Source organism: Hemitrygon akajei, chromosome 7 (genome assembly GCF_048418815.1).
Source record: "Hemitrygon akajei chromosome 7, sHemAka1.3, whole genome shotgun sequence".
Taxonomy (NCBI): Eukaryota; Metazoa; Chordata; class Chondrichthyes; order Myliobatiformes; family Dasyatidae; genus Hemitrygon; species Hemitrygon akajei.
The window spans coordinates 101,570,747-101,586,945 of NC_133130.1; the positions used below are offsets into that span (position 1 = coordinate 101,570,747).

General features: G+C 41.1%; 1 protein-coding gene across 9 annotated transcripts in view; it reads left to right on the forward strand.

The window, feature by feature from the left end:
- Window positions 1-16,199, forward strand: part of LOC140730740 (1-acyl-sn-glycerol-3-phosphate acyltransferase delta-like) — a 184,663-nt gene that overhangs the window by 116,348 nt on the left and 52,116 nt on the right. For all 9 annotated transcript variants that reach the window (XM_073051576.1, XM_073051582.1, XM_073051581.1 and 6 more), the window contains one exon: window positions 14,052-14,221. In XM_073051576.1, coding sequence (XP_072907677.1) covers window positions 14,052-14,221 — 170 coding nt within the window. The remainder of the gene's footprint in view (window positions 1-14,051; window positions 14,222-16,199) is intronic.

Below are 16,199 nucleotides of genomic sequence, written 5' to 3' on the forward strand. Positions count from 1 at the left end.
GAGAAGTCAGGAAATGGGGTTGAGAGAGATACTAAATCAACCATGGTAGAATGGTGGAGCAGACTCAATGGGCTGAATGGCCTGACTGCTCCTATATCTTATGGTCTTATGCAAGAAAGTAGTCTTGTTAGTTGACTTCCTGACAAATTTTTCATGGCTGGCTCAGTTTGTCCTTTTCAAGATTCAAAACTGTTTAATGTTATTTCCAGTACATAAGTATAAAGGAGAATAAAATAATTGTTTTGCCAGATCCAGTGCAGCACAAAAAATAAAGAACACAATAATAATATTATTCATCAAAATCTTGCTTTAAAATACAAACTCACAAATGAAATCACAGCTCACTATAAATACAAGCCTGATCCAGTTTTAAAGCCGGAATACCACAAATTATATTACAACTGATCAGTTATTACAGATAGGACAATCCATAACACAGGATGAACAAGTAAGAACAACTTATTTAATAGATATAGCATTCCAAACACATATAACTTACAGAAATCAATAAGAGAAAAACACAAGAAATATGCTGAATTAAAAGAGGAAATTGAAAGACTTTGGAACATGAACAAGGTATACATTGTCCAGATAGTAATCTTTACAACTACTGTCATTCATTCCAAAGGCACTACACAATAGCATTAAACAATTAGGGCTAAGCAGTAACAGCTATGTAAATCTTCAGAAAGCCACAATACTAAGCACCACTGGAATAGTCCAAAAATTCCCAGCAATTGAGAAATGACTGTGCTTGGCTATGCCTGTACCTCAGGTTTGACCAGCTTGAGCAGAGAAAAAAAAATAACAACAGTAATAGGTCATAAATTTAAATACATATGATAGCTTATATACATAGATTGTATGTCCATAAAGTGACTCTGGGCACAGGAATGTCAGTTATAAGGTGACTGACAGGAAATGATAAAGTAATGGTGGTTGGGGGCTTGGAGGAGTGGGCTTAGTGGGTGATGTTGATCAGACTTGCTTCTTGGGGAAAGTTTTTGAGACTGGTCATCTTGGAGTGGATGCTACGTGGCCTCCTCCCTGATGGGAATGGGCAGGCAGTCCATGAGCAGGGTGTGTGGGATCCTTCATGATGTTACTGGCCCTTTTCCGGCACCTTTCTGCAGACGTGTCCTTGATGTCAGGCAGGCTGATGCCAGTGATGCGTTGGGCAGTTTGTCTACTCGTCATTGACCCTTCCTGTCCCCCGCTGTGCAGTTCTGTACCAAGCAGTGATGCAGTTTGTTAGGATGCTCTCTGTGGTAACTTCTACTTTAATAAAGGACCATTCGACAATTTCATAACCAAAAGAACATCTTTATCTGCGACAGCAAATTATATTTACAATACAGAGGCTTTCAGGTAACTTGTGTGGCCTGTGTGGAGGAACTACATACAATGCACACCAGAAGTAAAACCCCGCCAACCCTGGATCCCACTTCCCGATTAGTATTAACTTACTGTTAATAATACTCACATTACAACACTTCTCCCCTTTTAAAATCCAACATTCCCCAACTATAGAAGAACTGGGAAATAAAAACAGTGGTATCATTAGCAATAGGTTACCAATACAAAACACCTAAAAAAAAAAGCGTGGCAAATTCAACATTCAATCTAACAACAAAAAAAACCTATCCAATCAAAGATTCAGTCTGTCAGGAGGATTGTGAGGGCACTGCGATCTACGCACTACCCTCGGTGACCCAGCAGGCATCACTGGTGAGGATGTTTTGGGTGGATCTGGTGTTGGGGGCATGAGAGGGGTCTTTGTGTCCGTGCGAGACTGTCCATCATCTTCAGGGGACTCTGCCCCCGCTGCCAGTGTCTCTCCCTCTAGCAAAGTCACTGGTGGAAATGCTTCCCCAGTAGTCTGTCTCACCATTGGAAACTCCATGGAACTGTCTACCTCTGAGCCAGAATCATGATGCAGGCACACATGGTCCTGATGCCTGCGGAAAACATGCCCATCAGTCAGCTTGACAAGATAGGAGACTGGACCACTCTGCTTAAGAATAACCCTAGGTAGCTATTGCTGATTGTTGCTACTGCTGAAGTTTCTCACATAGGCGTTGTCATCCGGCTTTAACTGTCTTTCTTGCTCGTGTTGATCATGACCCTCCTTCTGCTTTTCCTGCTTTCTCTTCCCTTTTGCCTTCATGTCTGGGTGCAGCAGGTCCAATTTTGACTTGGGCCTATGCCCCATCAGCATCTCTGCTGGAGTGCGTGCAGTCGTAGTCTGTGGCGTGAGGTGGTATTTAAACAGGAGATGTGAAAGCCGGGTACTAAGCGAGTCCCCTGTCATCTGCTTCAGGCCTTCCTTCACTATCTGAACAGCCCGCTCAGCCAAACCATTTGAGACTGGGTAGAAAGGGGCCGTTTGAATGTGATGAATGCCATTCTGCTGCATGAACTCACTGAACAGCTCACTGGTGAACGGCAGGCCATTATCAGTGACCAGAGTGTCAGGCAACCCGTGGACTGCAAGCACTTGCCTGACTTTGTCTATTGCTGAGAGGGTTGTGATGTTGCTCATGATGTGAGCTTCGATCCATTTGGAATGTGCATTTACCATTGCAAGAAACATCTGCCCCATAAAGGGGCCAGCAAAGTCCAAATGTAGCCTAGATCAGGGGTAGACTGGCCACTCCCATGGATGCAAAGGAGCTGGTGGTAGCATGTTCTGATTGGTCTGACATTGCGTGCATGATTTTACCTTGTTCTCCAGATCCTGATCCATTCTTGGCCACCAGACGTAGGATCTTGCAAGGTTTTTCACTTGAGACACCCCTGGATGAGTCTCATGAATTTCATCCACAATCTGTGAATGGCCAGGGGGAGGCACGATGACCCTCGCCCCCTAGAAAATGCAGCCATCCTGCAGACTCAGTTCGGTCTTGTGTTTGGCATAAGGCCTCAGTTCCTCTCTTTTCACGACTCTGGGCCTACCTTGTAAAAGAAGAGTCTTGACTTGAGACAGGACTGGGTCCCTCTCTGTCCATTGCTTGATCTGGGTCACCTTTACAGGTGTCTCTGACAGTCTCTCCAATGAAAACACAGTCTCTGGAGGCACATATGTAGTAACAGGCGTCTCAGGTAAAGGTAGTCGATTCAGCGCATTGGCATTTGCATTATCCCCACCCGCTCTGTACACGATAGTATACTGGTAGGCTGACAATGTGAGAGCCCAACGCTGTATCCTGGCTGAGGCTAGCAGTGGGATGCATCTGGACTCCCCAAAGAGGCTCATCAGTGGTTTATGACCCGTATAAATTGTGAATATGCGTCCATAGAGGTACTGATGAAAGCGTTTGACCACAAAAACAATGGCCGGACCTTCGTCTAGCTATGAATATCCCTTCTCAGTAGCCATCAGGGTATGTGCAGCAAAACCAATAAGCTTCTCTGAACGGTCCTCCATTACATGTGAGAGAACTGCCCGACTCCATAGGGCGAAGCGTCGCACGAAAGGGTGATCTCCTTGTGTGGGTCATAGTGAACAATCAGCTTCGCTGAGTGGAGGAGTTCTTTCATTTCCTTGAAAGCTTCCTCCTGCTCTTCACCCCACTGCCACTTAGTATCACTGTGAAGCAGCTTGTACAATGGGGCCAAAACCTTTGAGAGGTCAGGAAGAAACTTGCCATAATAATTCACCATGCCCAAAAATGATCTGAGTTCAGTGACACTCTTGGGGCTTGGGGCCTCCTTGATAGCTCTCGCTTTGTCCTCCGCTGGGCAAAGTCCCTCAGCTGTAATCTTGTGTCCCAGGTAGGTCACACTCAGAGCCAGGAACACAGGTTTTCCGTGTTTCAACTGCAGCCCTGCATCTGAGAGTCTCTTCAGCACCTGTTCTAAATTAGCCAGATGTTCCCCCTCCGTGGCTCCCGTGATCAAGATATCATCAAGATAGACTGCTACATGTGGAATCCCCTGCAGCAAAGAGTCCATTGTCCTTTGGAAAATGGCGGGGCAAGACGCCACTCCAAACACCAGGCGATTGTATTTGAATAATCCCTTGTGTGTATTGACTGTGACAAACTCCTTTGAATCCTCATCAAGCAGCAGCTGTTGGTAGGCGTGGCTCATGTCCAGCTTTGTGAACAGCTTACCCCCTGACAGGGTCGCAAGCAGGTCATCCACCTGTGGCAATGAGTACTCCTCCAGCTTAGACACCTGATTCACCGTAAGTTTGTAGTCCCCACATATCCTCACCATTTTATCTGCCTTCAAAACTAGAACAATGGGAGCCACCCACCTTGAAAACTGGACGGGCTCAATGATGCCCAGCCCCTGTAAACGTACCAGCTCCGCCTCGACTTTACCTTTCATGGCATTGGGCACTGACCTGGGTTTAAAAAAACATGGTGTGTCCTCAGGGTTGACATGGAGTTTCATGGTCACGCCCTTCAGTGTGCCCAGCTCGTCTCTGAAAACGTTACTATACCGCTGCAGAATGTCCTCCGTCGTGTGTGCATACTTACTTTCATGCCAGTTGAGCTGGATTTTGCGAAGCCAATCGCGGCCCAAAAGACTGGGCCCACTGCCCTTAGCTATCACCAGCCTGGCTTCAGCCTTCTGATCCCCAGCTGAAATATCCACATATAACACCCTAAATGAGGTATGGGCTGCCTCATATAGGTCCTGAGATGGAGCTTTGATGATCTGAGGGGAGGCAGGTTGGATCCCCATGTCCTCCTGTAGGTCTCCTCACTAATGACTGATGCAGTGGCCCCTGAATCAATTATAAACTTAATGTCCTTTCCCCTGAGAGTAACTGTGGCATAATATGGTTTAGGTGGCTCCTCATCCGTTTCCACCCCAAGCATGTTGTAGGCACACGCTGCCTCCTCATCTGCCTCTTCTAGGTGGTGTGTGGCTGCCTGAGCTTGTTGAGCTTTCCTCTGCCCAGGCTTAACCTTACCCTTTATGCTCCTGCACTTTTTAGCTAAAAGTCCCTTTTTGCTACAAGCATGGCAGACGGTATCTTTGAATTTGCAAACATTTGCACAGTGCGTCCCTCCACACCGAAAACATTCAACCCTCTTTACCTGTTTACTAGACTCCCTCCTAACTTGGTGCACTGCCACTGACTGCAACCCCCCCACCATGTCCTTTCTGGAAATCCTTGGCATTATTAGTAGCTATCTCCATGCCTTGGAAAATCTCTAGGGCTTTCTTGAAAGTCAACGGTGGGGTTTCCCCCAGCAAGCAGCGTTGTGTGGCATCATTATTAATGCCGCATACTAATCTATCATGGAGCATGTCATCCAACCCTGCTCCGAAATCACAATGCTACGACAGCTGCCGAAGCTTAGCCACAAAATTAGCCACAGACTGACCTGGCTTTCTGAAATCACAGAAGGTTGCAGATTGTGGTGGTTCCCCACGAGCTTGAGCAGTTCATCATATGGAATTTCTCCCAGTTTCCGTGGTGTGGCTAAGTTCCTTATTAGCTTGTAAGTCTTTGCCCCATAGACACTCGGGAGAATAGAGTGCTTCTTAGCCTCCTCAATAATTCCATTAGCACTGAAAAAGTGTCCTAACCTTTCCTCATATTCCAACCAGTCCTCGTTTCCCTCAACAAATTCACCGATAGTCCAGATCGAAGCCATCTGAACGTGAGACTCCTCGTCCTCTCGCAGTTCCTGTTTGAAACGTGCCAACACGTCCACAAAACCAGTTCACTTCGACGCCAAAAATATGTGGTAACTTCTGCTTTAATAAAGGACCACTCAACAATTTCATGGCCAAAAGAACATCTTTATCTGGGACGGCAAACAATATTTACAATACAGAGGCTTTTAGGTAACTTGTGCGGCATGGTGGAGGAACTACATACAACGCATACTGGAAATAAAAAGAGTGGAAGTAAAACCCCCGCCAACCCCGGAACAGCCTCTCATTACTGACAGCTTCCCAATTAGTATTAACTTACTGTTAATAACACTCACATTACAACACTCTCTACTGAGCGTCTGTAGAATATCCTGAGTATGGATGTGTAAAGTCCAGCTCTCTTCAGCCTCCTCAGAAAGAAGAGATGTTAAAATAATGTACAACTGTATGTATTAGTTTTATCTCCTTCATAATTTATCAGCCTAACCTTGGAAAACAAATGTTTACATTTTGACAATTGCCTGATATGTGGGACTAGATTGTAATCTTTTATCACAGTGAAGAAAACATTTACCTAATTGTTTTAGGAATATTGTTGTGGGAGAGTGACTCAGGGCATAAGAGAATGAGAAATTTCTCAGTGGGGGAAAGAACTTTTCAGTATTTGAAAAGAATTCTGTATTTTATTTTCAAAGAACTTATTGTTTTAGCTCTTTTGAGATTTGCAACAAGAGAATGTGCTACAGACGGGGATCAAGTGGACTGACGAAATTGTAATTGCTTGAGGTGCCATGTTGTACACTATTATTAAGTCAACGGCAGCACTTTGCATCATTCTTCAAGGCCATTTATAAAGATATTCTGAATTCTTGAGGAATTAAGTTGATTTGCCATTTGTGAATCGTGCAATATAGATGCACTGCACATGAGAAGGTTAGCAGTTTACTAAAAGGCAAACAGTGGGTGTTCTTCTCTGATAAAGGCTGCCATTGAACCTGGAGTCTACTGAGCAACAGTGACTCTGATCCCTACCCATATGCCTCTGAGCCCTAGACTACTGAGTGCAGGCTTCTTAAGGCATTATAAAGAACACCGCTGCATCCACAAAGTCCTCTCAATTCAATGGAAACACAAGTGAATGACAATCAGTGTCTTTTCCCAGGACAGCATGCACAACATTGAGAAACTGGTTAGCCTCAGTAGGCCATCTCATTTGCCTGCTTGAAACACATGCAGTATTCCTAGTTTTATCATGAGAAGGGATTAGCAATTGGTCAGAGGAAAAGACTTAGGAACACAAGAGATTGTGCAGATGTTGGAAATCCAGAGTAATACGCAAAATGCTGGAAGAACTCAGTAAGTCAGGCAGCATCTCTGGAGATAATTAAATGGTTGGTGTTTTGGGACCTTCATTAGAGCATTAACATTTAGGAATGTGCTCAAAACCTTCTGAAAGAAATTTATTATTATTATTATTATTTCATTTTTAATTTTTATCAGCTCAAGCTGGTAAAACCTGAGGTACGGGCCTAGCCACTTCCCAGTTGCTAGGAACTTTCAGACGCTTCTAGTGGTGTTTTAGTATTTTGGCTCTTTGTAGATTTACATAAATGTTGCAGTGTGTAGGCCTAATTGTTTAATGCTGTTGTGTAGTGCCTTTGAGATGATACCAGTTGTTGAGATTACTATTGGGACAATAGTTCATGTTCATGTTCCATAGTCTTTCAATTTCCTCTTTTAATTCAATATATATCTGCTGTTTTTCACTTATTGATTTTTGTATGTTTTGTGTCTGTATCTATTAAGTAAGTTGTTCTTGTAAGTTGTAATATTATATCCAGACAATTATCTGTATGTCCTATCTGTAATAATGGATCAGTCATGATATCTCTGACACTAAAACTGCATCAGGCTTGTATTTGCAGTAAGGTATGGTGTCTTTTATGAGTTTGTATTTTAAAGCAAGGTTTTGGTGAATGATGTTTGCCACTTGATTGTGCCTGTGTAAGTAATCAGATTGAGTTAAACTGCTGCAGGATCCTGTAATGTGTTGGATTGTCTCTAGTTTCTCTTGGCTTTTTCTGCATCTATCATCTTGAATTTGTTGGTCTTTTATTATGTACTTTTTATTTTTATTTTGTGTTACCCACCCTGGTCCTGTTTCTGGAAAGAGGTCTCCAACTCTCAGCCAGACATTTGACGCTTCTTTGACAATGTCTAGTTTGCTCAGATTGCCTTCCATGGAGGGTCATGCTCTTCCAGTAGTTAACTTTTCTTCTATATTGATAATTTCTTCATTTTTCTGGGTTGTGCTCTCATTTAAGTTTAGTGGTGTGTACTTCTTATCTGAATTGCATATGCTTGCGTGGTGTGCTGAATCCTGGTTTCGTTGATGGAAGTCTATCCTTAAAAGTTTATCTTAACTGTTGTGTAGACTTTTGATGTCTGTTATTCCTCTTCCTCCTCCTGTCCTTGGTGGTGTTAATCTAAGTGTGTTCAAATGTACATAGTGTTATATTTTGACTATTGGGCTCTGTTTGACAGATTTTCTTAGGCCTTGAAGTAAATTCTTGTGAAGATTTTCCCTTTGACCTATTTTCTTTGCTTGTTGGTATACCAGATACTTGTATGTTTCATATTCATTCATCAGTTGTATTTTATCCTGCTGCTCTGTTTTATATTCTGCTAGCTCTATTGTGTTTGTTTAATGTTCTGCACCTATCTAATCCAAAGTTCCTGTTTATATCTTTAGTAAATAGTTCTACTATTTGAATTAATAGTAATATTCTGACCACTGTGTCTGGTTTCTTGGGGTAAAAACAGTGTTACCACTTTCATATCCTTATGGGATTCTTTCTGCTTTTCTGTGGTTATTTAAGTGAGTGGTGATTAGTTGCAAGATGCACACTATTACAATTGTAGATATAGTTTGTAAATAAGAAAATAGGATGCTTGTGGTTATTGTTGTTATTATTATTACAACATTTCCACTAACCTAGGAATCACTGGTCCATGAATGTTTAATGTATAGCATCGTTCAGAATGCTGTTGAGAACCTCTGGGTCATTAACCTAGGCCAGAAGCCCTGTGTAAGCAGCATCTCAAACTGCTTATATTCCTGCCCTGTCAGCCACTTCCTGCCCATCTATGGAAGAGTTTGCAGTTCCCAATTGGTCTCACTGATTACCTTAGAATTCACAAAACTGGGGAGAACTGGAGGGAAGCACCCTCACTTCTAAGGAAAAACTGAGGAAGATGAAAAAATTCTACTTCATGAATAGTTCTGCATTTGAAACAACTGAATGTTTAATCATCTTACAGTGAGCGGATGTTAATTTATTAAATTAATAAAAAAGTGGGCTAAATAGTTTGGAAAAAAATATGCCTATTTGTTTGGCCACCAAGAAGTTCTGCTTTTGCAAGATGGAGACAAAGCAGTCCTTCAGATCAGCACATTTACAGTGTCAGGTGTGTAAAAAGGGCCCGAAAGATCATTGGGGACCCAAGTCATCCCAACCACAATCTGCCCCGGCTGCTACCATTTGGGATACAGTACCGCAGCATTAAAGCCAGGACCAATAGGCTCGGAGGACAGCTTCTTCCACCAGGCCATCAGACTGATAAATTCACACTGATACAATTATATTTCTATGCTATATTGACTGACCTGTTGCACATACTATTTATTATAAATTACTGTAAATTGCACTTTCCACATTTAGACGGAGACATAACGTAAAGATTTTTACTCCTCATGAAGGATGTAAGAATTAAAGTCAATTCAATTCACAGTTCTTAAAGCCAGCTGGAATTGGAAGATGATGATGGAGCTTCAACAAGTTCCTCTTTGGAAGTCTGGGGTACATTCTTCTCAATCCAATGATTAAGTCTCAAAAAGGAGTGAACATCACTTTAATTTAGAATGTGGTGTCATCATCAAGGCTAGTATTTATTGCTCATCCGTTCCACACCTTCCCTGCTAATGCTCCCAACTCTTTCTGCGCTGCATTGATGACTGAATTGGTGCTGCTTCACGCACCCATGCTGCACTTGTCAGCTTCATCCACTTTCCCTCCCACTTCCACCCTGCCGTTAAATCCACTTGGACCATTTAGACACCTCCCTCTCCTTTCTCAGTCTCTTTGACTCCATCTCTGGAGCTTAAGTGCTTGGTGAAGCAGTCTTCCAATCTACGTCAGGTCTCACTGATATATAGGAGGCTACACCGCGAGCACCAGACACAGTAGATGACCCCAGCAGACTCACATGTGAAATATTGTGTAGACGAGGGGGATCACTTCGCCAAGCACCTACACTCTGTCCACTAGAAAAAAAAAACAGGATCTCCCAGTGGCCACCCATTTCAATTCTGACATGTCATAGGAACATAAGAAATAGGAGCAGGAGTAGGCCATCCAGCCCATCGAACCTGCCCTGCCATTTGATAAGACCATGGCTGATCTGTCCGTAAACTCAGCTCCATCTACCTGCCTAATCCCCATAACCCTTAATTCCCCTACTACGTAAAAACCTACCTAACTGTTTCTTAAATATATTTAGTGAGGAAGTCTCAACTGCTTTTCTGGGCAGAGAATTCCACAGATTCACCACTCTCTGGGAAAAACAGTTTCTCCTCATCTCCGTCCTAAATCTTCTCCCCTGAATCTTGAGGCAATGTCCCCTAGTTCTAGTCTCACTTACCAATGGAAATAACTTCCCTACTTCTATCTTATCTATCCCTTTCAAAATTTTGTATGTTTCTATAAGATACATTCTTCTAAACTCCAGAGAGTATAGTCCCAGGCGACAATCTCTCATCAGTTAACCCCTTCATCCCTGGAATCAACCTGGGTGAGCCTCCTCTGCAGTATATCCTTCCTCAAGTATGGCGACCAGAACTGCACACAGTACTCCAGGTGTGGCCTCACCAATACCCTGTATGACCTCCCTGCTCTTGAATTCAATCAGGAGATGGTGGTGGACTTTAGGAGATCTAGGCCTCATATGGAGCCAGTGATCATTAATGGAGAATGTGTGGAGCAGGTTAAGACCTACAAGTATCTGGGAGTACAGTTAGATGAGAAGCTAGACTGGACTGCCAACACAGATGCCTTGTGCAGGAAGGCACAGAGTCGACTGTACTTCCTTAGAAGGTTGGCGTCATTCAATGTCTGTAGTGAGATGCTGAAGATGTTCTATAGGTCAGTTGTGGAGAGCGCCCTCTTCTTTGTGGTGGCGTGTTGGGGAGGAAGCATTAAGAAGAGGGACGCCTCACGTCTTAATAAGCTGGTAAGGAAGGCGGGCTCTGTCGTGGGCAAAGTACTGGAGAGTTTAACATCGGTAGCTGAGCGAAGGGCGCTGAGTAGGCTACGGTCAATTATGGAAAACTCTGAACATCCTCTACATAGCACCATCCAGAGACAGAGAAGCAGTTTCAGCGACAGGTTACTATCGATGCAATGCTCCTCAGACAGGATGAAGAGGTCAATACTCCCCAATGCCATTAGGCTTTACAATTCAACCGCCAGGACTTAAGAACTTTTTAAAAGCTATTATTAATGCTTTTTGAGATAGTGATTTAGATGCATATCATATTTTTTACTGAGTTAAGTATTGTATGTAATTAGTTTTGCTACAACAAGTGTATGGGACATTGGAAAAAAGTTGAATTTCCCCATGGGGATGAATAAAGTATCTATCTATCTATCTATCTATCTATCTATCTATCTATCTCTAGCAATGAAAGCCAATGTTCCATTTGCATTCTTAATAACCTGTTGTACCTAAAAGCCAACTTTTTGCGATTCATGAACAAGCACTCTCAAGTCCTTCTACTCAACAGCATGCTGCAATCTTTCACCATTTAAATAATAATCTGCTCTTCTATTATTCCTTCCAAAGTGGATGATCTCGCATTTACCAACATTGTATTCTATCTGTCAGACCTTGGCCCACTCACTTAACCTATCTATATCCCTCTGCAGACTCACCACATCCTCTGTACATTTTGTTTTTCCACTCAGTTTAGTGTCACCAGCAAATTTTGCTAAGCTACACTCAGTCCCCTCTTCCAAATCATCAATGTAAATGGTAAACAGCTGCGGGCCCAGCACTGACCCCTGCGGCACCAGCACCGACCCCTGCGGCACCCCACTCACCACTGACTGCCAACCAGAGAAACACCCATTTATACCAACTCTCTGCCTTCTATTGGTTAACCAATCCACTAACCATGTCAATACACTTCCTCCGACTCCATGCATCCATATCTTACTTATAAGTAGGTGTCTTTTAAATTGACCACTAGGTGCATGTATATTGATTTTAAATTTACTTTGAACTTTTAAGAAGGGCAATAGAAAGAAAAGATGGAATTGTAGACTAGTGAGCCTTATGTTGGTAATAGAGAAACTATTGAAGATTTTCAGAGATTGTATCTGGAAAATCATGAAGTAATTAGGGATCATCAGCATTGCTCTATGTGGGCAAGGTCACATTTAACAAACGTGATTGATTGTTTTTTTGAGAAAGTGACAATGATGAACGATGAGGGCCTGTTACCATGCAGTGTTTCTAAAGAAAAATAATAAAATAAATACTTTAATTAATAATATTATAAAGATACAAGGCCAGATTTACTTTCAGATAATTGAAGTCAAGTTTATTGTCATTTAACTATATACATGTATATCATCAAACGAGGCAACGTTTCTCTGGACCAGGGTGTAAAGCACAGTAGTACACATGACACACAATAACTTATGAAAGTAAGAAAACTCTAGCATTTACTCTCACGTTATTGGGTTCAGAATAGGCGCAAGTCCTGAACCTGCTAACCCGTTTCTGCCAGTGGTTTCTTAGCCATGACTGTAATTTACATCCTACACTCTGCTAGGAGTGTAAGGCCACAAGATGAACTTTTAGGACAACCCAGCACCAGAGCTGGGGAAGGTACTGACTGAAACCTGTACCAGAGCTCAATCATTTGAATGGAAGAAGCTGTGAGGGGAGAGGGAGTTTGTATGCCAGATAATTTGCAGTCTTGTTTTGCTTATATGTGGGTGGCTTAGAGTTTAAAATTTGTTAAATTTGTTCACTTGATCTGTAATAGTTTTTGAATGCTTCTGAACCTTGGGGCAATCAGAAGTTTGATTGCTGGCATAGCTTGGAATTTTTCTTTTCCACTTATTTTGTGGGTGTGGCTTGCTGCTTAGAATCCACATGTTTTTATCAGTGAGTCAACAATGGGGAATCTGAAAGTTTTCCTGATTATCAATAGAGAACAGGGGCAGTGTGCCAAGATTTTTCAGATTCAGCTCTTTGGAGTTACATGTGGCTAAACCTCTTTAAAAGAATGCATTATACAAAATATTAGTAAGAATGCAGTCTTTTATTAAGATCCTCCTTTAAAACTTGCCTCCTTTGAAGCTTTTAGTTATCTCTGCTGATGTTTCACCCTGGCTTGGATATATTTTGTCTGATTGAGCACTTTGAAATGTTTTATCATAAATAGTCATATATAAATACAAATTATTGTTCTGTCCAGATTTGGTGAAATAACTATCATCCAATCATGTCAAAATTTTAAGCATGATTTCTTTACTGCTCCATTTATGATCCTGCTCCAAAAAAGTGACCTGCTGAATTCTAAGTAATTACCTAATAAAGGACATAAGACTTAACCCAATGATGTCCAAGCAGCTGAAACTATCGTGCCAAGGACAAATAATTCCGGATGGATGTAGTGTGAAGTTTTACTCATTTTAGGGATAAGTGGTATATAGAAACTTTGCAACTCACATCCTAAATGTAGTCGCCATGTTTTCTGATGGAAGAGATTGAGCCAGCAGTTTAGGTGAAATGGATGTCTTCATTTCTAACAATTTTAACCTAAAAAAATCATTACTCCACAGTAAAAATGGCAAGAACATGAACTAAATGAATTACAATTATCTTGTTTTTCCTCATCTCTTCACTGCTAAGAACATTGGGGAATAAGAGGTTTTCCATTTTTCATGCTTAGCTCATTAAGTATGCATTGACTTTTTTCCCAACAAGACAACACCCTACTGGAATAATGTCACACTATTTCATTTTTATTTCTATATCACTTTTATAGCTTCCCTGAAATTTTTAAATGATTGACAAAGTCTTTTTAACACTTGGGGTTCGACTGTGACTCCCAAAATTGCTGTAAGTAGGAAATTTGCAGGTACTAAACAGGTTTCTAAAAAAAAATCTTTTTCTCGTATCATGCCTATTCCGAGAGTTTAAACTATTGCTTTGTGCTATGTTGGTGGACTTAAATATAAATGATGACCAGTAATATGTTTGGCATATTAGCTATAATAAGAACTGCAAAAATAAATAATTTTATTAAACTTATGAACTTTGTGGTATAATTGATGTTTTTTCCCTTTAAATTACAGAATTGGTTTGGCTGCTGGAGTGGTGGTCAGGTACAGAATGTACTCTTTTTACTGATCAAAAGAATTACGTTAAGTATGGAAAAGAGAATGCTATTGTTATTCTCAACCATAACTATGAGATCGATTTTCTTTGCGGATGGGACTTCTGTGAAAGGTTTGGTGTCTTGGGGGTAAGTGTGTGTTTTTATCATTTGGTGCATTTTGAATTACTGCCTTCTGAGTTACTGTTCATGTTTTATTTTAAAAATTACCTATTTAATTGTGGTTTTCTCACAGTCCATTGTAAAAAACACCTGTTGATCTTGAGTTGGACACATTTTGGTTTTTTTAAAATAAATGCTAATGTTGACATGGAGAAAGTCCTGATCCACTTCAGCAATGGTGTAGGTTACCTGAACTCTCTTTGTCAACCAGATTCCACAAGCTCTACACATCTTCCCTTCCCTGGTCTGAAATAGGGCATTGTACAGGATACAATAAGTCACCATGAATCTCAAGACTATTATCACACATTTGCTGAATACATTAGTCAATCTTGTCACCATAATCAAAACTCCACTCGCAAGTTTATCAGATACATTCTGAAAATCCAATATTATTGAATTCATGGTTCCCCTCTATCCAGAGTAGAAGTTACTTCTTCAAAGAACTCCAATAAATCGGTCAAATATGAATTTTCTTTTGCAAAACCATGTTGATTTTCCTGATTACTTTTATTTTTTTAAAGTACCATGCTTTAACATTATCAATACTAACCTTTAACATTTTTCTAATAATCAAATGTTAAGCTAACTGTCCTGTATTTTCATGCTTTCTGTCTCCCTCCCTTTTTGATTTGAAAAGATTGCGTTTGCTATTTTTCAATCCAATGGATGCTTCCCTGAATCTAGGGAATTTTGGAAAGTTAATATCAACACATCAGCTCTCATGCAAGCCACTTTAAAGACCCTAGGATGAAGTCTATCAGGATCTGAAAACTTGTCAGCTCGCAGTTCCATCAATTTGCTCAGTACTTCTCTGCTGGTAATTGCAATTTTCCTGAGTTCCTCCCTCCCTTCCAGCTCAGCTATTTTTAGAACGTTACTCATGTCCTGTACAGTGAAGATGCAAAATACTTGATTCATTAATCTGCCATGTCCTTGTTTTTCCATTTATTAATTCCCCTGACTTGCTTCCAATAACAACTCCACCTTAGACTCCTAATACTATATAGCCTTCAGTTTTCAGATTACAGCTTTTGTTACCCTGTAATCTTCACATGTTATCTAATGGCCTTAACTTTTGTTTTTACTGTACTGTTTTATTGCTACATACATTCAGGAGTCTTTAGTTTGTTCATTTTAATGTCTAGGTTTTTTTCCCTTCGTGATGTCATATTTTGTTTATAATTTCTTAAGTTAGTCATATTTTCTCTATTACTGCCTTCCCTGTAGCCTTGCTTTTACTCTTACCTTGTTTTGACCCTATGCTCCCATTATAAGACCATAAGTCATAGGAGTAGAATTAGGCCATTTGGCCCTTTGGGTCTTCGCATTTCCATCATGGTTGATTTATTATCCCGCTCAACCCCATTCTTCTGCTTTCTCCCTGTAACCTTTGACATGCTGACTAATCAACAACCTATCAACCTCCACTTTAAATCTACCCAATGACTGACCTCCACAGCCATCTGTGGCAATGAATTCCACTGACCCACCAGCCTGCGGCTAAAGAAATTCCTCCTCAGGATTATTTTAAACTTATTTGGTTGAAAATCCTCCCTAGTTTGTTGGCTTGCTTGAACATTGATCCCAGTACATTTCAAATGTAAAGCCTTCCAACAATAACATTTTGATTTTCTTCAATACCGTTGTCAGCGCCACACTTCTACCTTAGAAGGGTAAGCTCAGATATTTTTTCCCTTCCTCATTTTATATCAGTTCTAAATTGTTCCTTGAAATTGTACTGTTTTAAAGTAATGTTCTGGAACGTATTTCAGAATTTTAGATATTATCTTGCATCAAATCTTCTTCCTGTGTAGGAATTTAGCACCTTCATGTATTCAATCCATGCTTCTGCTATGTTTTCCACTCCAGTTTTAAACTCTGTCTAGCATGTGGTCAAACACTTTACATCAAGATGTTGTGTAATTACTATTACTGGCTGTGA